The 26,288-nt window shown below is 38.9% G+C and overlaps 2 protein-coding genes across 2 annotated transcripts in view; one reads left to right on the top strand and one right to left on the bottom strand.

Annotated features, from left to right (window-relative positions):
* SLC13A1 (solute carrier family 13 member 1) overlaps window positions 1-26,288 on the top strand; it is an 85,053-nt gene that overhangs the window by 14,613 nt on the left and 44,152 nt on the right. The window contains exons 3-6 of the mRNA XM_059711684.1: window positions 14,621-14,757; window positions 17,845-18,032; window positions 18,893-18,950; window positions 19,032-19,077. Of these exons, the coding sequence (XP_059567667.1) occupies window positions 14,621-14,757; window positions 17,845-18,032; window positions 18,893-18,950; window positions 19,032-19,077 (429 nt within the window). The remainder of the gene's footprint in view (window positions 1-14,620; window positions 14,758-17,844; window positions 18,033-18,892; window positions 18,951-19,031; window positions 19,078-26,288) is intronic.
* LOC132211416 (protein N-terminal asparagine amidohydrolase-like) lies at window positions 1,199-3,481 on the bottom strand. The gene has a single exon (XM_059656100.1). It carries the CDS (start codon window positions 2,822-2,824, stop codon window positions 2,330-2,332), a length of 495 nt encoding a protein of 164 aa, XP_059512083.1. The 5' UTR covers window positions 2,825-3,481; the 3' UTR covers window positions 1,199-2,329.

Here is a 26,288-nt window from a genome sequence, read left to right as displayed (position 1 = left end):
AAAATCCAGTTGTTTCTCTTCTCTAGAACTCTGCATGTGTGTCCACCTGCAGGTGGACACAAACCAAACACAGGCTGCAGCTTCTTGGGCTGTGCATGTCAGTAGGGGAAATGTGTGTTCCTTCTTCCCAGGCTGACACTTAAGCCTGGAGCGTCTCTCCCGGCAAAAGGGCCAGTTCTTCCACATCGTGCAGAAGCTTTGTGCGTTCAGCAGAACTCAGTCTCACACAGGGTGGAAAGCAATTTTTGTTTTTAATGAAGAAAAAGCTTCCCTGTTTTCTTTTCTAGAAACCTGACATTTCAAAAGACAAAACCAAATTAACTTTCACGTGTCTTTCTATTTTGTTCTTGCTGAGAGGAGTTTATTCATGCTGAGAGGTGCCTCTTACCTTTATATAATCTAAAGGTATCCATCTGAAGAAAATGAATTCAGTTTCTTATTAAAACCGTGAAACGCATTGAAACCAGAATATCTATCTCCACACAGTCTGCAGCCACCCAGCACACAACTGCCTACACCACAGCCAAAACATTCCCAGGAAAAAATGTCAAGTTCAAGATGCCAGAATTTATCACCTTTGGACTTCTTTCTTCTGCCAGGGTCCAATTTTACTATCATGAGACTCATCTGTCTTATAATGGAGGTGGGGATTTTTTTTTAACTAACCCATGATACAGTGGTTGTTTTTTTTTTTGTTCTACCCCCCCCCCCCCCCCGCCCTTTCCCCTCTGTCCCCTGGAGAAACTATTATTCCTTTTCTTATTTTCATGTTGCTCCTTCCCATTTTGGAATTTATTTTTGTTGGTTGGTTTGGTTGGTTGGTTTTTTTGTTGTTGTTGTTGTTTTTTGCATTTCTGTTCCTTCCTTTTCCACTTTTCTTACTACATTTCCTTCTCCCTTATAATCTTGACTCATATTTTTCGAGGCACCATTGATTTGGAAGAGTGTAGCTGGGGCTGTACTTTAGCTTCTCTCACCCCCAGGCTGAAGATTTGCTGACCCACAGAATCTAGGAGCAATAAACGAAGATGTTTCTCAAAGGCTCCAACACTTTATATGGCTCTCAATAAAGGAAATAGAAAAAGAAGGGGTTGACAAATCCTCAGAAATAAGGTGTCAAATGAGTAACCTCTGTTTTGCTGGCTGTGTGGTCCCACTGCCAGAGATAAAGTTTAACAGCCACATATTTGTCTCTTATGATTTAATAACAATCAGACTGACTAAATTAACATTTTACCAGAGACTTCTGTAGAAGCAAGATGAACTGGAATCATGGGGCATTGCTGTGGCCAGCAGGCTGGAGGGAGACAAGGAAAAGGGGACCTAGAAAGGCCTGGCTTTGTGGGAACTGCCCAAGAAGTAGCTCTGCCCCTTTTCACTACGTGGAGGCTCCACAAGAGGCAGCAAGATTCCAGGCGCCAATGACGGGTGCATTGCGCAGACTGCTGATAGCTGTCCAAGAGTCCTTTACCCCCAAAGTCCTTTACCCTTGGGCTAATGTAACAGTCACAGAATCGTAGACTTGGAAGGAAGTTGTCTGAGTCATTCTACCCTGGGCAGGGATTCCCCTCCACAATATTCCTTACAGATAAGATCACTCAGGCAGTGCTTAAAGGCTTCCTTTGTGTGAGCTTGAATCCCTCGGGAAAAGCCCATGGCATTTTTGAATAATTTTAACAGTCAGGTGACTCAGCTTTATTGAGCCCAAGTCTGAAGCTCAGTCACTCTGACTCTTGAAACTTCTCTTGCAGCTAAGATTCCACCAATGAACCTCTCATCTTTCTTTCACATGATAGTGCTGCTTGGATTTGAAAATAAATATAATTTCTTTAAGTCTTCCCACCTCCAGCTTTCAGACCTCAGCTCTCTTCCTCAACCCCACCACCTCCAACTCCATCGCCACCACCATCTTTTCTCTTGGCGAAACTACCTCTGGATTGTCAATGACACTTAAGGATTAAATAGTTAAAAATGCAATGTCTGTCACATAGTAACTACTCAATATATGTCAGTCAATATTACTAGGATTGTTTGTACACTGACAAAAGTGAGTAGATCACTCTAGAAACATTCTTTTTATTTTCCTTTGCCAAAATAAGATTTTATTTTGAAAGTCATTTAAAAGATACTAAGACTCAATGGATGTAGTTCCCAAACCATATTCTGTCCAACTCCCACCAGTTGTCTCTGTCATGCCCCAAAATTGCTTTCGTTGGTAATTCCTATTTTTAACTTGCTGGAGAAAAGATGCTTTCCTTTTTGTTTGTTTATTTGTTTGTAGGGTAGAGCTTTATTTTCCAGGAAATAGTGTGTGTTTTTAAAAAAAAAATCAGGTAGATCTACTATGTTCCACAATGTGGGGAGCGAGGGGGTCAGCCAGAGGTGAAATGGAAAGGCTCTTCAGTATTTGTTGCAACCAGAAATCCACATGTGGAAACGGCATCCAAGAATAAGGTTTTGTGTGAAGTTGCTCTGTCTTCGCATCGGAGGAACGAATCACCAGTCCTCCTGCTGAGTCGCTGCTGGTGCAGCTCGCAGCTCCTCCGGACCGCAATCCTGGAAGGAGACTGTGAATCTCTGCAGTTTCGGTGTTGACAGCAATGCCATAAATCATTGGGAAGTGTTTTTCATTTTCTTCCAGGTCATTTAATTCTGTCACATATAATGTCATTAGGTGAATGTTATCTTCCTGTCTGTCAAATTCACTAAGAAGTTGATGAGTACATTTTTGTGACAACTGCCCATTGTCCCTGAAGCCTCCTACGAGGCTCACTTCCAGGGTTCCACACTGAGAGCGATTGGGAAAGGATTTTATGGAGTTCATGACCGAGGGGCCTTAGTTTGGGTGTAGGTTCCATCACAGTGTATCAAGCAGGTAGCCCATTACCTGTGTGCCTCAGGACTACAATGTGACAAGTGGTGGCATCATCAGAGCCAGGAGTGGGGATGGAGCTATCCTTTGAGGTGGTCACTGGAGGCTCTCTTTGCTGAACATACAGAAAGCCCTGGGGTCCCCCTTGTTGAACAGACTGACCTCTGAGCAGTCTGGCTCTTTCCTCCAGAAGTGGGTGGGCTCGGATAATGGTCTCTCACCACCTCTCAACCAGCAGCTCCCCATATGGGCTGCCTGCCCCCCTCTAGAAACATTCTGATTGTTGCAAAGCTAAAGTGAGTTTTTATCATCTCCCTTCTGGTATTTCAGCCTAAATTCATTTTAAATTTTATGTGACTTTTCACCTGTTAAGCTTAACTGGAGCTTGAAACAAATCAAAGTCCTTATAACTTTCAGTGGAGGAAACTGGTTTTTAGTCTTGTGATCCTCTCTGTCCACACAGGGCAATGACCTTTTTCTCAAAAGTAGCTGACCTAAGCTACAAGGAAAGGGCTAGAGATTCAGTCAGAAGACCTGAGCTGAACGCATGATATTCACAATAATTACCTGTATGATCCTGATCATGTCTTTTAATAACGCCCTTTTTTCTCATCTATCAATGGGGAATGACAATGTCACACAATTCAGGGGTTATAACAATCAAATCAACTAATACGTGTGAAATAGTGGTGCAAACTAAGTATCAAATATTCTTATGCATGTTAATATTCACAGTTAAAGTTTGTTTAATAGTGTGAAACTATCATCTCAGCCTATTGCAGCATTTTGGAATCTCACCTGTCACTGGAGAGAATAATATTTCTTTAATATCTTTACCCAAGTTCAGAGCCGTACACATCTCTTTGTTTGGCTACCATAGTTTTAACATTATTTATCAAGCTAGTGCTAAATACCTATATCTTATTTATTGTTAGAGACGGGCTTTGTGCCCTGGTTCTTGTCTTGTTTGTAAGAAGGAATTCAATGAGAGACAGTACCAAATTGCAAAGCATATGAGAGTTTATTTGCAATTAAAGGAAATATACTCAGATATAATCCAAGCTGGAAGTTTAGCTGGCAGGAGCCAAACCAAATGCCCCGCCAGTTTGGGTTTTGTAATTTAATACTCTGGAGTTTACAAAACAAAACGAAAAAACAAAACCCAAACCTCCTCCGGTTTCAAGGCTGCCCCAACCAGATGTTAAGCTATCTGTTATACCACATCTTGGAGGAGGTTTCAAGTCTCCCCTTCCTCACTCTTAGGTCTGTTCATTCTTGGATGGTTCTTGCTTGTCATGTCTCCCAAGTCTTCCCTTTGATCTTAGCTATCTTTCCCTGCTCATATCTATCAAACTACCTACTCCAACATTACTGAGCCCATTGTTGTATGAAGAGCATCAACAAGTATTGAATTTCTCTAATCCATTGAATAAATTTGAAATGCTAAATATGTAGTGTGCCATTAGATTTCCCCAAACAGATTTATTGTTATTAAAGCACATTTATATATAAATTTAAATATATAGATGTAAAGATACAAATGTACAATAAAATGTAATATTACATATTTACTCAGTTATTTAATAAATATTTATGTGCTAGGACTCTGCCAGACACTTTAGAATATATCAGTGAATAAAAACAGACAAAGAGTCCCTGTCTTCCTGGGAAAAAAAGAGACAGCAAACAATATGCCTTAAAGAATAAGTAAATTACTTAGTGAGTTAGAAGGTAATTAGTGATATAAAAAGTGCAACCGAAGAATGAGGTCAGGAGAGGGTTTCAGTTTTAAATAAAATTATCAATGAGGTGTCCATACCTGAATGAAGATTTACAGAAGATGAAGGAGTTAGCCATTTGGGTATATGAGGAACAACCATTGCTGAAGGGGAAATACCCCGTGCAAAGACCTTAACGCAGTTATATATCTGCAGTGTGATTGGAGCTGAGTGAATGAAGGAGAGAATGATAGAAAAGGTTGTCAAGAGATAATGTGAAGAGGAACTGGACCATGGAGGGCCAAAGTAAGCCACGATAAGGTTGGGTTTTTTTAAATATATTTTTATTGCTTTCAGAGAGACAGGGAGAGGGAGAGAGAGATGGAAATATAAGTAATGAGAGAATCATTGTTTGGTTGCCTCTTGCACGCCCCCTACTGGGGGTCAAGCCCACAACTGGGCATGTGTCCTTGACCAGAATCAAACCTGGCACCCTTCAGTCTGCAGGCCGAAGCTCTATCCACTGAGCAAAACTGGCTAGGGTGACCACAATAAGGTTTTAACTGTGAATGAAGTTAGGCCCTCTAAAGAGCCTTGAGTAGAAGGGTGATTTGATCAATTTGACTTTTATTTTAAAAGAATAACATGGGCTGCTGTGTTGAGAACAAGGTAGTAGTTTTTTGGCAATAATCTAGGTGAGAGGCCATGATAATTCAGACCAGGGATAGTAACGGGGATGGTGAATATATTATATCTATTTTTAATTATATTTTTTATCAATAATTTCCTGAATGATTTGATATGGGACATGAAAGAAGAGAAGTGAAAAAAAAAGAATACTTCTGTCATTGAACTTAACATAGAATAATTAATTTGATAAATTCTTATCTACATTTTGATGAAAATCCTGAATTTCATAATGATTATATAAAAAAATATTCTTAACTAGATAAACTGGAAAAAAAAAGAAAGAAAGAAGTGTAGGAGCTTCACAGCTTTTTTTTTTAATCCTCACCCAAGGATATTTTTCCCTTGATTTTTAGAGAGAGTAGAAGAGAGAGGGAAAGACAGAGAGAAACATCGATGTGAGAGAAACACATCGATTGGTTACCTCCTGCAGGAGCCCGACCAGGTCCTGGGCCAGGGAGGAGCCTACAACCGAGGTATGTGCCCTTGACAGGAATCAAACCCAGGAGCCTTTGTTCTACAGGCTGACGCTCTATCCACTGAGCCAAACTGGCTAGGGCCCTCGCAGCCTTTTGACCAGCCAACTGGAAAAAAGGAGTTGCTATCAATTGGAATGAAGACTATGAGCAAAGTAGGCTTGCTGCAGGAGACAGACTGACACCTGGAGTTCAGTGTTGGACGCTAGGTTTGAAAGACCTATTTTGCATCTAAGTGAAGGTGTTGAGTAGGCAGTTAGATACAAATGAGTTCAGAGTTCACGAGACAGCGCTGAGCTGGAAATATAGACTTGCTATTCAGCAGCCCTAAGATTTGAAAACATCATTTAAAGAGCAAGTGAAGATAGAAAAGCAAAGAGCACCAAGAACTGAGCTCTGGAGAACTAAGAGGTTGGCGAGAAAAGAAAGTGCCAGCAAAGAAGACTGAGAATGAAAGGTGATTGAGATAGAAGGGAGACCATGAAAGTGTGGGGTTTAGAAATGCAAGTGAAGCAAATGATTTAAGAATGAGGCAATGATCCAAAGTATCAAATCCTCTAGTAGGTTAATTAAGGTGAAAACTGGAAATTGACCATTGGATTTAGCAACACAACATAAGTAAATATTCTCTTAAGTATATTATTAAAATACTAAGGGCCCAGTGCACAAATTCATGCACCTTGAAAGGAACTGTGGGCCGCAAGGCACAGGGGCAGGTCTCACCCATCTTCTGCCACTCCACCCAGCCCCTCCCGCTGTGGCCCCCGGTCCCCTGTCTGCTGGCAGGGGCATGGAGCAGTTGAGGCTGATGCCAGCAGCAGATGCAAGCAGTGGCTGCTGCTCCTATTGCCCCTCAGGAGCAGGGGGAGGTGGAGAAGCCCTCAGGGGTGATCAGGGCCAGCAGCTGCTGCTTGTACCCGCTAATGGTGCCAAGTGATCAGGACCAGCGCTGGGCACCGGCAGCGGTTGTGAGCAGCGGCTCCAGTGCTGGCTGCAGGTGTGAGCAGGACCAGCACTGGCCGTGGGTGCGAGTGCCAGGTGGGACCGTGGCGTGCGGGAGCAAAGAATTTTCAGTAACCACCAGAGGCTCGCGCCGATGACAGAAACTGGTGCCCCACCCTGGTCTGGCACCCCCGCTCAGCTGCTCCACCATCTCACCACAGCCAAGGCCTGCTGTGTTCTGCACACGCCCTCTGGTGGTCAGCATACGTCATAGCGACTGATTGTTTGGTTGTTCCAGTTGTTCCGCCATTCGGCCTATTTGCATATTAGCCTTTTATTATATAGGATAGGCTTTATAATCATACACATTAGAACTGACAAAGTATCCCCCCAAACCTCATTTAATTCACAAATGTGATGTGAAGTATTATTTTACTTTCATGGGTAAGTATACTGGCTTGTAGCAAGTTTGCTGAACTGGTGTAAATTATGTAGCTAAGAGAGAACCCAGGTGCTCTGATCACAAAAGCCCATGTTTCTTGATGAAATCCCATTTGAAACAAATGTAACTATCTTGTCGTTGCAAATGGATTTCAAGTTTTGTTAGGAATCCGATTTGACATACCAACTTTGCCTCGAAAATAGTTATATTTATCAGCATCTTTTACAAACCAATGGCACCTTCTCTTATTACCTCCTATACAAGTAGACTATAAACACACACAGCTAAAGTTCTTCAAATATACTAACTCTGATGAAAAACAAACAATGGAAAATGGAATGCAAAAATCCCTCATTAAGTTTAACAACTAATTTCATTTAGACAATTGGGCTGAAGGCCATAATTTGTTTACATATTATATTATGGGATTGACAAACCATAAATCTGAGGGACATATCCAGCCTGCAACCCAGTTTTCAAAGTAAAAAGTTTTATTGGAAACACACAAATGGTCACTCATTTATGTATTATCTTTGGCTACTTTTGTGCTACAAAGACAAGTTGAAATAATACTTATTATAGAAATTATAAGGCTCACTAAGTCTAAAATATTTATTAATTCTTTATAGAAAAATTCTGTCATGTTCTGGTATAATCTAAAGATATTATAAAAAGCATATCTCATGGTCCTGGACCCCTTTCTGTGTTTAATTAGTTACTAATAATAGCTTGCTTCTATATGTTCTTTTGTGTTTTTAAAAGAATATTGCCTTTTTCCTCTCATTTAAGTACAGAGTATTGTTGAGATAGGATCAGTGGAGCTTAATTCAATGTGCAAAACTGCAAAAGAGATAAGAGTAGAGTAAAGCTCAAATGTCTATTTATCTTACAATTATCAATTCAAGTATCAGATCCTATAAGGCTTTCCAAATTCCCCTAGGAAAAAGTGGTTGCTTACTCTTTGAAACCTCAACTATGCCTTGATGATGTAGCTCTCATGTACCTGTGATACATTGTTGTGCTCTTTGTTAACTTATTTTTCCTTATTTAACACCCTGTAAACTCTTTTGAGTTTAGACTTATTAATTCAACACCTGTTGAGTGCCAATACATGCCAGGCATGTGTTAAGACCATAAATACAATGACCAATAAGACACATCTGTGGCTTCAAAATATGTCTAGTTGAATGAAAGGAATGGTTAAGTAAAGAAATGATCTCTATACAGATTAAGATGTACTATAACAAGAGAACGTACCATCCAACCAAGTCTGGGGTGGTCAATCTTGGAAGAACTGATATCTGAGTTCATTCACGAAGGAAGATAAGGGGTAACCAAGGTGAGAGAAAGGATCATTCCAGTTAAATGACAAGCGAGTGTTACAGCATTTCTATGTTTGGGGCTGCACACGTAGGAAGGAGTTGGTGGAACACTGAAAGACTAAGCAGGAGAGATGAGACGGAACTAAATAATAAAGAGTCTTGTAAATCATGTCGAAAAGATTAGGTTTGGTCTTAAAAGACATGGGGTCCACTGAAGGAGTATAGGAAGGACAATAATGTGATCAGATTCACACTTTAGTCTGCAGTCCGACGCTCTATCCACTGAGCTAAACCGGTTAGGGGGCTAGATTCACACTTTAGAAAAGTGACTGTGACAATGGCAATGAGTGAATGAGACAAGGAAAGATTAAGCAGAAACCAAGTAAGAAATGGTGAGGAGCTTAATGAAGACAGTAGTGTGCAAAGAGAGAAAAGCTGACAAATTTAAAAGATTTGAAGGAAGCAGAAATAACAGAATTTGGTGACTAATACACACATATTGAAAGTGAGAAGGGAATCATAGCTGGCCCTCAGGTTTCTGACTTGAGGAACTTAATAGATGAAAGTTTCAAGCACCACAAAAAGAGGAATGTTGAGTTTTTAGATATTTGTGGGAAATTCAAATGGAAATGTTGGATATACCAGCCTGGAACTCAGACTTATCTATCTGGATATAAAAATTTTAGAGTCTTCACAATTCATTCAATAAATATGTATTGAATGCCTATTCTCTGCCAGACATTATTTTAATCACATAGAGATATAAATTGAAATCATAAGATTCAACCATTAGGTGTATAAAACAAGAAGATTGCAGACATAATATCATCATTTAAGAAAAGGGCAGAAGAAGAGTAATTTCCTAAGAAGGCCAAGAAGAAAAATTCAGAAAGGCAAGTTTAGGACCAGGGAGAAGAAAATGGTTCATAAATCTGGAAGTACTAGTAGATTACTAAATTGAAAGAATACTTATACCAAGACAAAGGGTTGAGGGAGGGAGTTAGGAGAATAGCTTTTTGGGAACAGAGTGTAGGTAATTGGAATTTAGGAGCTCAGTAACCACAGCTTATTCCTTGATTTTCTTTCTCTCTTTCTCATTTATTCAATACTATTTACTAAGCTCCTATTCCATAGCAGGACTGTGCTAGGTGCCAATTACACAATGGCTAGCAAAACAGAATGTGTAGTACAATAGAGAAGACATGTAACAAACAGGTAAACAAGCAGTATTTGCACAAGTGTAGTGTGCTAAGAAGAAAACAAACAGGGTTCTGCAATAATATAAAATAGTGAGATTTATTTAGGAGAGTTTGATATTTGAGCATTGAAGAGGTGAGAAGAAGAAAAACTGTCATCCATTTATACCTATATCCCCTGCTCACATAACGGTTTTGGTGCATGGTAGATGCTTATTCAATGTTAGAGTAATTAATAAATAATAAGAAAATTGATAGAATTATTTACTTTACGTTATACAATCACTAAAAACCATAAAGAGATAAATATAAACTTTGAAAAGCATGATGCAATAATTTTTTTTTGTGAAACATGAAGATGTCCACTTCTATAAAAGGGTAATTTTTTAAATTTTTTATTTATTTATTTTTTAGTATAGCAAAGATGGAAATTTATTAAAGAACAAGTACAGCCAAAACCGGTTTGGCTCAGTGGATAGAGCGTCGGCCTGCGGACTGAAAGGTCCCAGGTTCGATTCCAGTCAAGGGCATGTACCTGGGTTGCGGGCACATCCCCAGTGGGGGATGTGCAGGAGGCGGCTGATCGATGTTTCTCTCTCATCGATGTTTCTAACTCTCTATCTCTCTCCCTTCCTCTCTGTAAAAAATCAATAAAATATATTTAAAAAAAAAAAAAAAGAACAAGTACAGACTCCACATAGGGAGGGGGAAAGGATCCCTAAAAGGGTAATTTTTACATTTTAAAAAAACCAAGCTAAGCTTAGTAAGCTATATTAAAAATGCAGATGCAGTTTAAAATAGGAAAATAAAGAGGAATCAAGATGGTGGCATAGGTAAACATGGTACTCGCATCCTCCCACAAGCACATCAAAATTACAACTAAAATACAGCACAACCATCATTCAGAACCACCTGAAACCTGTCTGAATGGAAGTCTTATGACTAGAGAAGTAAAGAAGAAAGCACATTGAGACTGGAAGGAGGGGTGGGGGCACGGAATGGGCTGGTCTGACACCCATGTGTGGCATTTTTAAATGAGAAGGATATCTTGGCTAAGGAGGCCTATTGTGAAGAGCAAGGGCTCCCAGCCTCACACCAGACCCCTCAGCCCAGGGTTCCAGTGCTGGGAAGAGAAGTCCCCATAACTTTGTGTTACAAAAACCTGAGGGGATTGTGGCTGAGTGACATTGGTGGCAGCCAGAGACCCAGGCAGTTCCTCTTAAAGGGCCAGCACACTGACTTACTCAGACTTGCTTTCTCTGAGCTCCAGCACTATGGTAGCAGCTTGAAAGGATCCAGGGACATAGGGAGAGGAAATAAATTGTCTGACCTCAGGGCAAGAACTCTGGGTCAGCTATCTCCCAGATAAAAGTGCTTGCAGAGGTCATTGTTCCTATGCTGAAATCTCCCTCACCACAGAGCTGACTGGCAAGGTGCCATATCTGAGTCTCTAGCAACCTGGCTCACACTGTTCCATCTGTCTAGGTCAATGGTTTTCAACCTTGGCTGCACATTAGAATCACCTGGGAATATTTTTAAAATCCTGATTTCTGGGCCTCATCCTCCAGAAATTCTGTTTCTTTGTTACTAATGTTGTGGCCCCACCCCATAACAAAGAAACAGAATTTCCAGAGGATGAGGCCCAGAAATCAGGATTTCAAAAAGATTCCCAGGTGATTTTAATGTGCAGCCAAGGTTGAGAACCACTGGTCTAGATCAGTGATCGGCAAACTGCGGCCCCTTGAGTGTGGCTCTTCCACAAAATACCACATGCAGGCGCACACGTACAGTGCAATTAAAACTTCGTGGCCACACTCAAGGGTCCAAAGAGCCACATGTGGCTTGTGAGCCTCAGTTTGCTGACCACTGGTCTAAGTGATTCCCTGAGACCCCGCCCCACCCAATTTGCAGCCCCATGCAAGCTGTTTGCAGCAGCTTTTTCATATGAATGGTTGTGTTGGCTCTGGCTTCAGACTTTCCTAAAATCTCTCAAACAAGCAGCAGCTGCTCACAGCATGCCCCATACAGACTTGATAAGCTGCCTCAGGCCAGGCAATAGCAACAGCCTGCCTTGGTTTACAGTTTGGCCTCTTCTGGGCACCTCCAAGCCCAATACAAGTAGCAGCCATCTGCAGATCACTCTGTAGCTTGTGATGGGTAGCCCCAGGCAGGGCACAGGCAGCCGCTGACTTTGCACCTCACAGAAGGCCCCTGAGCCTTTGACAGCTTCTGGTGGACAGCTTCATAAAACACCATATTACAACTCTACACATCTACATGTGACACACTCCAGGGACAGATTCCGTGAGTACCAAAGCCCCACTGAAACAAGTCATGCCCCATAGAGGTGTCTCCTGTACAGCAGCTCTTCCACTGTAGTTGCAGCTGATCTTCACAGCCAGTTAGCCTGGGGGTCAATTCCTCCCAGTGACCCAACAGCAATCAAGGCTTAACTACAATAAGACAGTGCACACAGTCCACACAGGGGCACACTTAGAGAGCCCAGCTCAGGTGGCTGGGGAGAGTGAGCCCTTGGCCCTATATGACATCTACTATACAAGGCCATTCTACCAATTCCAGGATACATAGCAGCTCTACCTACTACATAGAAATGAACACAGGGGAGCAGCCAAATGTGGAGACAAAGACACATGTCACAAATGAAAGGACAGAAGAAATTTCCAGAAAAATAACTAAATGAAATGGAAGCAAGCAAACTACTAGATACAGAGTTCAAAACAATGGTTATAAGGTTTCTCAAGGAACTTAATGAGAGCTTCAAGGGACTTAATGATAATTTCAAGGGTCTTAGTGAGAACATCAAAAACATGAAAAAGCACCAGTCAGAAATGAAGAATAATTTACAGGGAATTACAGCAGAGTAGAAGACACTGAGAATCAAATCAGCGATTTGGAATATAAGGAAACAAAAAACACCAGAAGAACAAAAAGAAGTGTGAATCCAAAAATATGAATATAATGCATTGAGCTTCTGGGGAAACTTCAAGGGTACCAACATTCACATCCTGAGGGTACCAGAAGGAGAAGAGAGAGAGAGCAAGATATTGACAATCTATTTGAAGATATAATGACAGAAAACATCCCCTACCTGTTGAAAGAAATAGATTAACAAGACCAGGAAGTACAGAAATACCCAAACAACATGAATCCAAAGAGGCTCACATCATAATTAAAATGCTAAAGATTAAAGAATCTTAAAAGCAGCAAGAGAATAGCAGTTAGTTACCTACAAGGGATCACCCATACAGCTGTCAACTGATTTCTCAACAGAAACTTTGCAGGCCAGAAGAGAGTGGCAAGAAATATTCAAAATGATGAATGGCAAAGACCTACAACCAAGATTACTCTACCCAGAAAATCTATCATTTAGAATTGAGGATAAGATAAAGAGCTTCACAGACAAGAAAGAGGTAAAGGAATTTATCACCATCAAATTAGTAATGCATGAAATGTTGAATGGCCTTCTTCAAGAAGAGGAAGAAAGAAGAAGAGGGAGAGGGGGGGAGAAGACGATGATGATGATGAAGAAGAAGAAGAAGAAGAAGAAGAAGAAGAAGAAGAAGAAATATGAACAATAAAATGACAATAAATCTGTCAGCAATTGAATTTAAAAATCAAAACAAATGAATAAGGAATCTAATGAACAAAATAAAGTGATGAATATAATAGAAGCAGAAGCATGGAAACATGGAACAAACTGAAGAATTTCAGACGGACAGGGGAGGGGAGGGCTAGAAGAGATTAACCAAAATATTTATATGTACATATGCATTACCTATGAACACAGACAATAGGATGATGAAAGCTTGGGGTGGGGTGGGAACTGTGTGGAGGGGGACAATGGAGGTGAAAAGGGGGGAAATCTGTAATATTGTCAACAATAAAGATTTTAAAAAATAAAAAATAAATATTTATATCTCTAATATAAAAAATAAATAAATAAAATAACAAAATCATCATGATAATTGATTGTCCTATTTCTATATGATTTCATAATGTAATAGTTTTGTTCCAACTCTTCCATTCTTTACTAAATATTGTTTGATTTTTTTAGAAAGGGATAATTGCCCTTATAATTTTTTTCTTTCAGTACAGCCTTGTGATCCAGTTTAGCTAAGCATTTCTTGAATATCAGTCCCATGAAATACTCCACCTAAAAATGTAGAAATAAGGTTTCTATGGTTCTATAAGTTTGAAAAATATGTTACATATGGAATCCCACTTTTTGAGAGTGACAATATACATTATTATTTAAAGGTTTTTAGGAGGTCTACAGGAAAGAATGTTCTAGTATTTCAAAATTCTGGTTTCTAATCTTATTTGACACAAAATATTTTTTTTTTGAGAAAAATATTATGTATCTGACATACTTCAGAGCATTCATTCTTTGCTAAACACTGCTGCAAATGGTTGCCCCAATTGTCTGTACACTTTACTAAATCTGAATGGTGTTAGCTAAAAATGGCTTAAAATGTTGACGCCATTCAAGGTTATTTATTTTATAAGAAATAATTTTGAAGGTAAAACCATTTAAAATACAAATGGTAATAAAGATATTGGTGAGTTAAAAGCTCAACTTAGGACTTTCCCAAATTACAGGCATTGACATTCTATGGTAGGAGCATAACCCAATTAACCCCAGTTTACAGATGGAGAAATTAAGGCATAGAAAGCCTTTGCCTGATGTTATTCAGCTGCTTTAAAACCCAGAATCCTGAGTTCTCCCCCCCCCCCCCCGAATATTTTCTCTTAAAACTACTATTTCTGGGTAAGAATATAAAACATACTTAAAGTTGTAGTCAAACACATATGCATTTCTCTCAACAAAATAGAAATATTATGTAGCTGAAAGTCAAAGTTAAGAGCAATGAAATAATGCCTTTTCTGTGTAATGTTATTTCCCCCCACCAACCTAAATAACCATGGATTTAATTATAATTTCAGGTGGCATCTGCTTATTTCAAAGATTTTCACCTACTGCTAATTGGAGTCATCTGTTTAGCAACATCAATAGAAAAATGGAATTTGCACAAAAGGATTGCTCTGAAAATGGTGCTGATGGTGGGTGTGAACCCAGCATGGTAAGCTCTCCATTTACTGTTCCAGGTTTACGTTCATTTTTGTGCAGAGCAAATAACCAAAAAAGTAATGCATACCCAGGCAATCATTTGTTTTGCAGTATACTTCATGACTTTATTTTCTCTGAAAATATGAAAGTGATATAAAGTATACTTGAGTTGTAGGAGAAAAAGAACCACTTTCTTTTCAATGAAGGTCTAGTTACAGGGAGATTGCACACAACTCCATTACCTTTTATGCACCATAAGAATCAAAGGTGAGAGAAGCCTTGAACTTCAACATGCAAGATTGATAGACTTCAGAGTAGATTTCATACTATCTTGTTTATTTGGCTGATTACACATTCAAGACTTGTACAAGAGCATCATTAATCACAGGGAGGATTTTAGGAACCAAAGACAATGACATTACTGACAAAATACAAATACGTGCCAAAAAATTCCAAGGTGGACATTTTCCTTGTTTATTTATTTATTTGTTTGTTTGTTTGTTTTAATCCTCACCCGAGGATATTTTTCCATTGATTTTAGAGAGAGTGGAAATGAGAGGGAAAGACAGAGAAATATTTATGTGAGAGAAACACATTGATTAGGAGCCTGCAACTGAGGTACGTGCCCTTGACCAGAATTGAACCTGGACCCTTCAACGCTCTATCCATTAAGCAAAACTGGCCAGGGCAACATTTTTGTTTTTAAATGAACTGTTGCAAAGTGAAATAAACAATTAAGAAACTTCCTCTAGCTCTGGCTGGTATTGGTTAGAGTATTGGTCCATGCACCTAAGGGTTGTGGGTTCGATTCCAGTCAAGGCCACATACCTAGGTTGTGGGTTCACTCTCCGCTCCCTGTCGGGGTGCATGTGGGAGGCAAAACTTTATTTATAGCATGTGAAATCACTCATTTGACTGGTTTTCTCAACTGAAATGAATTTCCCCCATTAAATTAACTGGCTATTTTAGTTTTAATTTCAGCTCTTAAGAATGTAGATGTAAGCCAAATTAACTTTCCAGTGTCAATATCATTTGCATAATGGAGTTATGCTTTAAAGCCTTAGGTGGTTCTTCCCTCATCTTTCTTTGAAAATGAGAAAATTGTATTGAATTCTGTTGCATAATTCATTCTAGGGTATAACCACATCTATGTTCATCATTGATGGAGCAAACTGTTTTGTTAAATACAAAAACAAATAACTCAGATGAGACAAATTTAAAAAAAATTTACTTAAAAATTGTATAACATATATGTATTACGGGCGTTTCACTTCTTTAAGAGTGAAACAGTGTTCCAGGCTTCTTGGGTGCTATAGAAATGTGTCCCTTTACTGCACAGTGGAGCACTATCCATTATGCCAGTAAATGGCTTTTCAATTTAAGGCATTTTTATCAAACAGAAACCTTATCTGATCCCAGCCTTTTTTATTGGAAGATTTTGTGTCTTGCCAATGCATTACCTTAAAAGAGCATTTCTAGTTTTATTTTCTTTTTTGTTGAATTTATTGGAATGAAATTGGTGAATAAAATACTATATTTTTCAGATGTACAATTCTATAACACATCATCTGTATTTTGTATTGTGTGTTCACCACCCCAAATCAAGTCTCCTTCCATCACCATTAACCGCCCCCCCATTCCTCTTTTATTAAGAACTAGAGGCTAGGTGCATGAAATTTGTGCATGGGTAGGGTCCCTAGGCCTGGCCAGCAATCAGGGCTGATTGGGACCTTCTGGCTGCTGGCCGGGGCCTTCCTTCCCTGGCTGCTGGCTGCCATCTGCCAGCCAGGATCTTCCTTCGTTCTGTGCCACCCCCTGGTGGTCAGCGCACATTATAGCGAGCCATTGGTCTCCCAGTTAAACTCCCATGGGGACAATTTGCATTTTAGGCTTTTATATAGAGAGATAATTTCTTGTTTAAGCCGATTTATAATATGTTTTCTTTTGTTTTGTTTGACACATATAAAATATTCACCTTATCTGAAGTTGAAACTTATAGTGTAAAATTTTTCTTGTACATCTATTTTTAAAAATATATTTTTATTGATTTTAGAGAGAAATGGAGAGGGAGAGAGAGACAGAAACATCAATGATGAGAGAGATTCATCAATCAGATGCCTCCTGCATACCCAACACTTGGGACCCAGTCTGCAACCCAGGCTTATGCCCCAACCAGGAATCGAACTGTGACCTCCTGATTCATAGGTCGACGCTCAACCACTGAGCCATGCCAGCTGGGCTTGTAGATCTATTTTGAAAGGGAGTCAGAGAATTTAATAAGTGGCTTTATATGGAAAGCTGTGCTTCTGAATGATTTTCTGGGACCTTCTACTCAAAAGAGATCATGTTTTAATCCAAGTGTGATTTTGAAAGCTTATAGACATGGTTTCAAATCCTATAGTTTTAGGTATGTTATTATTAAGGGAGAAAAACTACTCATAAGAGAAGACAATGTAATATATCCAGTTCTTGAAACAGGCAGGAATGTCAGATTCAGATGAGCATGAGTAATAATAGAATCTACAGAAAATTCTGAAGCCTCAATTTAGATATTGCTTTTTAACCATTACCTCCACCCACCACATACTAAACCCAAGTAGTGAAAAAGTAAAAGGCAGGTTTATAAAAATTAATCTCTCTCCTTGCCCTTATGCCTTCTTGGCAACATCCTCTCCTACAGAGATATGACCAAAAGATCAAAGAAAAAATAAGGGATTCCAAATTCAAAAGTTGATTGCATCTTGTCTTTATAGGATTTGAAGGAAAGTGCATTCAAATATTCGCATAATATTAGAAACTGTCATATCATCTAACAATTTGCAGGCTGGTTATACATTTAGTCATTATTCTGCTTTGGGAGACAAGACTTTTATGGTTTCCTGGGAGACAAAACCTATAAGAACTCCCCTCTTACCCCTGCCATTTTGATTTCTACTGGCTATGACTGTCCTCAGAGTTCGTTGTCTGGGAGGAAACCTAACCATCAATGTTTTGAACAAATGAATTCCCAACTCATAAACAGCATCCTTTACAGTTAAACAATGCAGTTGGTTAAGCTAGGAGCCCAGCTCATACTCAAAGTCCTCTCTTCTCATTTCAGGCTGACACTGGGCTTCATGAGCAGCACTGCCTTCTTATCTATGTGGCTTAGCAACACTTCCACTGCTGCCATGGTGATGCCCATCGTGGAGGCTGTGGTACAGCAGATCATCAGTGCTGAAGCACAGGTCAAGGCCACTCAGATGGCTACTTGCAATGGATCAATCAATCATGGGCTGGAGATGGAAGGTATCACATGTAGAGATGGCCACAGGGGGTCTAGTCATATGGGCAATAGGCATAAATGTGAGAATTCTGGGTTATATGTTTAATTAACTGTCCATACACTCATGATATGAATTTAACCTTTCTCTTTCTATATTTCCCAATATTTACACAAGGGAATTGCATTACCTTAATATGTACCTTAAATTAGTGACTGCGTTTACAGTCTCCAGCAAAAGAGGAAGAAGGCCCTTTCCATTCTTCAGCCAGTCTGGTGGAACTCTCTCTCATGTCTTTACCAGCAGACCTCCAGGTTACTCTTTTGTACTGAAAATATTTTTTGGCATAATATTGAGAATTTTTAAAAAATACATTTTTATTGATTTCAGAGAGGAAGGGAGAGAGAGAGAGAGGGAGAGAGAGAGAGAGAGATATCAATGATGACAGGGAATCATTGATCGGCTGCCTCCTGCATGCCCCACACTAGGGACTGAGCCCATAACCCAGGCATGTGCCCTGAATGGGAATCGAACTGTGACCTCCTGGTTCATAGGTCAATGCTCAACCACTGAGCCAGGCTGGCCCAGGCTAGATTGAGAATTTTTAATTCCTACATTCTATTTGGAAATGGCATCTCATTTTACTGTAATTATTTCTGCCTCTGATAAACTGCTCTGATGTAGTGAAAAATCTTGGGGGATATTTGTGTTTATAAAATACATTATTAAGATGAATATTATGTCAGTACAGGTGAATTTGTTTCTTTTCAGCTTCTAGTAATGCTTCCATCACACACACACACACACACACACACACACACACACACACACACACACTGATAAACTTTCATTTAAATTATTTTTCTTTTATTTAATGTTTTGCAGAATGTGTTAATGAACATGAAACAGATGAGACGAAAGAGAAAACAAAACCAGTTCCAGGGTAAAGAAAATTGACATTTTGATTAGGATTTTTCAAATTACATTTTAGTAATGTTATAAACTGGGTCAATTTATTTTTCAGACATGGTAACGATGCAGAGAAAATTTCAAACAAGGAGTTGAAAAAGGTACATTAAACTTGATTTTTTTTTTCTCTAAATAATTACACATGAAGTTGTAGTAGAGCCGCAGGTAGGTATGTATACATTTTAAAAAACTCTTACTTGATTCTTTGTCTATAAATTACTTTGTTTGCCTAAGTCAAACCACAGTGTAATAGTTTTCTTTTTCTTAGCCTCTAAATACTTCAGTGTATATTTCTTAAAATCAAGGGCATTCTCTTATCTAGCCACCATATAAATGTGTCAAAAATCAGGAAATTAACATTGATAAAGAACTGTTACTGAACCCAGACTTTATTCAGATGTCACCCATTGTCCTACATGTGCTCAGTAGTGAGAATCTTTCAGGATCTGAGATCACTGTTGCGTTTCAGTTGTCATTTCTCTCCAGCCTTCCTTCTTCTGGATCAGTCTTCACCCATCTTTCGTTGTCCTTCACATTGACATTTTGAAGAGAGGGGGCCAGTTGCTTTGCAGAATGTCCCAGGATTTGGGTTCATCTGATATTTCATCAGATTCAGGTTATGCTTGGGGGGAGGGGTAGGAATACCCCAGAAGTAATGTATTCTTCTCGTTGTTTCTATCAAATGGTAGTCAATTTTCATTTGTTCTCATATTTGAGCTGAACAAGTCCTGAACATGTCCTCCGGGTTTACACTCCCTGCCTCCGCCCATGCCTTGTAATTAATAACTAAACTATGGGGAGAATTTTTGAAACCAGGTAAACATTCTGTTTCTTAGAGTAATTGATGACTCTTATCTGAATCAAATTACTATAATGATTTCCAAATAATAATATTTTAACTCTGTTATTCCTTCTGCATTTATTAATTAACATTTTACTGAAAAGGTCTTTCCTTCTCTCTTATTATTTCCCTCTGTCAGTATGGATCCATGGATTTTCATTTTATTCAATGGGTTATAATCCATTACTATCATTGTTTATTTTTATGTTCAGAGTGTCCCAGATTTGGTCAGCAGGAGCCTGTTCAAACTGGCTACTGTGCTGTCATTCGACTTGTGCGCAAGATGGCCCACGGTTATTCTTACAGCCATTTTTCTAAGGACCCCTGGCTCTTTTCTGTGGGCTGTGATATTAGAACCTAAGATCTGGAAGCTGGGTGTGCTCTTGCCACTGAGGTGTCATAACTCATGTCCTTTTAGTGGACAGCCTGGGGGAAATATCCATTTCATATCATTCTTGCCTTTCACAAATTTATATTTGTAACTCCTTTCTCTCACTCTGAGAAGGCTGGATCCCAACAAAATTAATATATTTACCCCTTTGATCAATTCTACAATACACACAATCTTGCTTTAGAATTACTATACCCACACCACTATTAACAATAAGCTAACTAACCTATTAAGCTGTAGTTAGCGCAGCTGTAAGCCGAGGAGAGTCCCTGACACAAGTTGCTCCTGCTGGAAGCTAGAACAAGAGCAAGCCACAGGGAGACCCAGGACAAGCCAGACCTTGGAGGGTGGCGGTAGTTAGGGTGGTATGAAGCTGAGGAGTCCTGGGGCAGCCTTCTCAGGGCCCTGGAACATGGAGCTGGAGCAGGCTGCCGGGAGACCCGGGGATAAGCAGCATATATTTGGGGGCCCTGAGGACACTGGGATGGCATGGGCCTGCAGGCAGAGCACCTGGATCAAGCTCCTGCCCTTGCGATCAAGGGGGAATGGAAGGGTCACAAATGGCAGCCTGGTGCTTCCAACCACGGAGAGCCAGAGAGCGTTCCAGCAGCTCCCCTCCCACTTGACAGATGCTCTAGGATTTGTAAATGGATCTCCTTCCTGTCTAGCCTAGGTGTCCTTTAAACCACTGTTTTGTTTCCTTCCTGCTGTGCCCCAGGGCAGGCAAGTCTGTGTGTGACCTCCCAGGACCCCTCTGGAGTGCAGGGCAGTGTGTTGGCTGGGGTGTCCACAGTGTGGTGTCGCTGGCTCTCCTACATGTGCCTGTGTAGTCTCTCTCTTGTTGGTTGTGCAGAAGCTGTTCGGTCAGCTCTCAGTTCTTTGTCAGGGGGAATCGCTCTGGCTGTAGGTGTAAATGTGACGTGTTCCTGGAAAAGGAGGTGAGTTCAGCCTCTTCCCACACTGCCATGTTGGACCAGAAGCTCCCAGTGCAATGGCTTGATAAGCCCTTCATAGATAGACCAACATCAACAACCAGGTAGAAAACATTTTGTGCTCTGAGCATTAGCATCGTTGTTTTCTCCTTTCACTAGGTCCTTGGTGATGGCATTTAGCTATGCAGTTTAAAGAAATATAATCCCAGTCTCAGAACGGTGTTTCATTTTTTTAAATTAAAATATTGCTCGCCTGATAGCCTGGTTTTCATTAGGAGCATCTATATTTCTTCCAGCTTATGAACTTAGAGCCATTCCTATTCATGTAATTACAATCCAGTTATCTTTAGTGTCCCCATTGCCACTGAAAAAGTCAATGCAGGATTCATGAGTTGCTATTGTCAAATACAGATGGGAAAGTTGTTGTCGTCATTCCAGTTATCAAAGGAAGGAAGGAGTCTCTTATAAACTATTCTATACAATTTATTTCTCCAGAATGAATCAATATGAGAATACTACACCAGGTTGTATTGGGAACTGTATATCTCAAGACCATGGAGAAATAATTCTGCATAGAAATAGTCGTAAGGTAGCCATGGCATTAGGAATAGGAGCATATGTTCCTTTCTCAGGCGATAATGCATTAGCATCATCTCAAATGGGAAAAGAAAATCTCTCATTATTTCCAGAAATTTTCAAGGAAAGAGCGATTTCTATGTCAAGAGAAATCGAATACAAAGATACAGTTTAAGTCATTAGTTATGGTGTACAATAAGGGTTTTAAAGATGAGAATTGAACATATATATATTTATGAAAATGTGATCATCTTTAGGGATTAAGTAATACTTCTAAAACATAGAAAATTAATAGTGTGTCAGGTAAATTATGGAAGAATACATTTCTAATGGGCTTTTAAAACTCTTATAAACATTGGAAAGCCTAAACAGAAAGAATATACTCACACTCTAACTTTCTGTGGTCCTTTTTAGAATTTCTGGCATGATGCCTAAATCTTGGATTAAGTCCCCTTCAAGTTGCTTTGATAGCCTACACTGGGCATTAAAGGGAAGTCTGTTAATGGCATTAAAGGGAAGTCTGTTAATGGCATTAAAGGGAAGTCTATTAATGAAAAGACCTGCTCCTTACTATAAGCAGCTCAGAGTCTAGTGAGGAACATTGACATTTAAAAACAGAAAATATGACATCAATACCACAGCCAAGGCATGCACAGAGGCCAAGTCTTCCAGAAGCCAGTGCAACTACCTCCATCGGGACTGATAGCAGGGGGGAGTATGAGGTTAAGAAAGCTGAATCTAGAGGGAAGGTGGCATGTGCAGGCAGAGGAGTGCAGACTCCGTGTGTGCATGGACCACGTCTATTTTGTTCACCATTCAATCCCCTGCACACGCCTTGGCCTGCCACAGAGAAGGTATTCAGTAGGTGTTTATCTTTGCTGGTCAATGAATGAGTGAAAATGGAAGAGTATTCTACTCAGAGAACACAATGAAATCAAAGACCCAAATATGTAGAGAACAGGGCTTTTTTGCTTTCAGGAAACATCTCCAGTGCAGGTGCTAGGGATGTGTGTTCCTGTGATAAGTGAAATGACTGGACAGGTTGGGCCAAGTGAGAAATAGCTGTTTGTAACATGAAAAGAAGGTTAGTTTACCTTAGGGGGAATAGCGAGCTTTGAAGCTGGGGGCAGCCATGTGAGTTCTGCCCTTCGAGAAGCTTTCTGTGGCAAGACTGTGAAGGGGATAGGGTATGGACCTAAGTGGACTTTTTGATGATCAGACTTTGGGGATGAGAGAAAGAGGAGTATAGAAAATGCCTCTGCTACAGTGAACAAGTCCTGTGATGTCACTGATGGAGATGGGGAACACAGGAGAGGAATACGTTTTTAATGGAGAAAAGTAAGATAATTTGGGTGCATTTTTGGCAATAAAGATTGAGATCAGAGTTTAGGAGAGGTCTTTGAACAATGAATCTATGGTCTTTCTAGAATCTAATGCATAAAAGTTCAGCTTTATGTAAAAAAAAATTAAGGGCTAACTTTTCGCTCTACAAAATGCTCTTTGTAAGAAATATCACAAAAGTATTTTACATAACGCACATTTAAGATATGTTTTGATTTTTAACAATTATAAATCTCTTCTTAGGAATGAACATGTTATATGGTGTGTGTTATGATTATAATAAATTGCACCTGTTCTTGGCCAGGTTTTTACACTAGGTAATTTAACACAGAATGGTTATGTAGAAAAAGCTGTATCTATTTCATCTAGCTATAAACAGAAGGATATTTACATTTATAATATTTTGGTCTGTTCTCTTCTTGAAGTAGATGGGACATTCTATTGAATGAAAATAAATGCCATGTGGTATAGCTTTGATTTTGAATTATAAGTCAAAAATATTCAAATATTAATACTTCTGAGGGGGAATGGTTTTAAATAAATTTCAAAGAGAGAAAAAATGAAGGATTTAGTTTTTTTTTTTTTAATAATTTGTATCACTTTTTGCCTTGTTCCTACTAAAAAAATTAGATTTCTAGTGAAATTTACTATAATTTCATACAATTGAATCCACATTTGCTTAGTAAAAAATTAAAGATTTTTTTCTAAATTTAATTAAAATCTTTTTGCTAATACGATGAAATCAATCCAAGATGATCAATAAGCTTACTTCATCTTTTAGAATTATATACTTATTTAATTTTTTAAAAATTATATAGTATGTTTTTCTCTAAAGTCAATGACATACACACTGCTTTATATAAAACTAGAGGCCTGGTGTACAAAATTCATTCACGGGTAGGGTCCGTAGGCCTGGCTGGCAATCAGGGCTGGCCAGGGCCTTCCTTCATTCTGCGCCTCCCATTGGTGGTTAGCACATGTCATAGCAAGTGATCAAACTCCCAGTTTCCCTGTCAAACTCCTGAGGGTACAATTTGCATATTAGCCTTTTATATATATAGATTAGGTGTTTAGTAAGCAGAAAGTTCCCAATAGTAGGAGAAAATTAAGAATTACCACCAAATAAGTTCTAAATTTGGTGATAAAAATAATATTTAAAAATATACATTTAACATTTGCTCAGATATTACCTTTTTTATGAGGCCTACCCTGACCAACCTGTTTTCATTGTAGCTAATACATCCCTCCTCTTAATCCCCCTAAATCTGCCCTGCTTTTTCCAAAACATATATTACCTTCTTAAAACTTCAATTTACTTAATTTTTATTTGCTTTTTAATTCTCTGTTTTCTCCACTAAAATCTTTATCCATTTGTTAATTGTATCTCAAATATCTAATTACCTGCCATCATGTAAGTATTTGCTGATTGAATAAATAAGTTCAGTAAAAATTTCTCTTAATTACAATTCGATTTAAAAACTCATTCTGAATATAAATGTTAATAATAGAAGAAGCAAACTGATAAAGTTTGTAAGCTAAAACCATGGATCAGATTAATATCACCTTTTTAAAGTTTTATTGAGACATATTTGCACATAACGTGTAAGTTTAAAGTGCATAATGTGTTGATTTGATACATTTACATATTGCAAAACGATTACCACCATAGTGCTAGTTAACACTTCCACCATGTTGTATAATTAATTGTGTGTGAATGCATGTGTTTTGAAAACATTTAAGTTCTACTCTCTTTAAAACTTTCAAGTATATTAGTATTTTTATAATGTTGTACATTAGATCCCCAGTACTTACTCATCTTAAAACTGGAAGTTGTATCCTTTGAACATCTCCCCATTTTCCTCATCCCCAGTCCCTAGTACCACTCTACTCTGTTTCTATGAAATTCCAAATATAAATGATTCCATGCAGTATTTGTCTTTCTCTGTCCTCTTAGCATAATGCTTTTACAATGATAGCCATTCTAACAGGTGTGAGATGATATCTCATATGGTTTTGATTTGTATTCATCTGATGGTAAATGATGTTGAGCACTTTTTCACAGATCTGTTGACCATTTGTATATCTTTTTTTTTTGTAAAAATATGTATTCAGTTTCTCTCCCTTTTTAAAATTGCATTGTCTGTGTTCTTTTTTTCCTATTGAGGTGTTTGAGTTTTTGATGTATTTTGGACATTAACCCTATATCAGATAGGTATATGATTTGCAAATACTTTATCCTGTTCCATAGGTTGCCTTGCCATTTTGTTAATTGTTTTTTTTTTTTTTTGCCATGCAGAAGCTTTTTAGTTTGATGTAGTCCCACTTATCAATTTTTTGCTTTTGATGTCAGAGCTAAAAAAAAAAAAATCCTTGCCAAGAACAATGTAAAGGAGCTTTTCCTCCATGTTTTCTTCCAGATATGGTTACAGTTCTTATGTTTTAGTCTGTAATCCATTGCAAATTAATTTTTAAAAAAATATTTTTATTGATTTCAGAGAGGAAGGGAGAGGGAGAGAGACATAGAAACATCAATGATGAGAGAGAATCATCCATCAGCTGCCTTTTGCATGTCCCCTTCCCCTGGGGACCGAGCCTGCCACCCAGGCATATGCTCTGGCAAGGAATTGAACCCTGACCTCCTGGTTCTGTGCTCAACCACTGAGGGTGACGCTCAACTACTGAGCCACGCCAGCCAGGCTCAAGTTAATTTTTGTGAGTGACATAACACAAGGGTCCAATTTCATTTTCCTGTATGTGGATATCCAGTTTTCCCAACACCATTTATTGATTACTATAGCTTTCTAGTATAGTTTGAAATCAGGAAGTGTGACATATCCCAGCTTTGTTTTTTCTCAGAATTGCTTTGGCTATTCGGGGAGGTTAGTTTTATTTTTGATGGAAATAAACTAAGAGTTTGGAACTAAAAAAATTTTTAGCCCTAAAATTCTTGTTAATAGAACTGCAAAATTCTGATAAAGATAATAAAGAAGATAATTTTGCCATTGCTACTGCTGCTGCTGCTAATGGTGATAATTACAGTTGGTTTTGAAGATGATGAATATTCAGTAGTACCTCAGATTCCAGGGACTGATTAAGGAGTACTCATATCTAAGAGTCAGAGTCTTACACTGCATACCTAGAAAACAGATGTTTCCCATGACTCACCAAGTTACCACGGCCCTAACATTAGCAGAGCTCTTTACTTGTGCCCAGAATAAAAGTGGTAGGGAG

The sequence above is a fragment of the Myotis daubentonii genome, chromosome 10, assembly GCF_963259705.1.
Source record: "Myotis daubentonii chromosome 10, mMyoDau2.1, whole genome shotgun sequence".
NCBI classification, from domain to species: Eukaryota; Metazoa; Chordata; class Mammalia; order Chiroptera; family Vespertilionidae; genus Myotis; species Myotis daubentonii.
The sequence above is the reverse complement of the archived record's forward strand: the minus strand, read 5'-3'. Positions and strand labels throughout refer to the sequence as shown.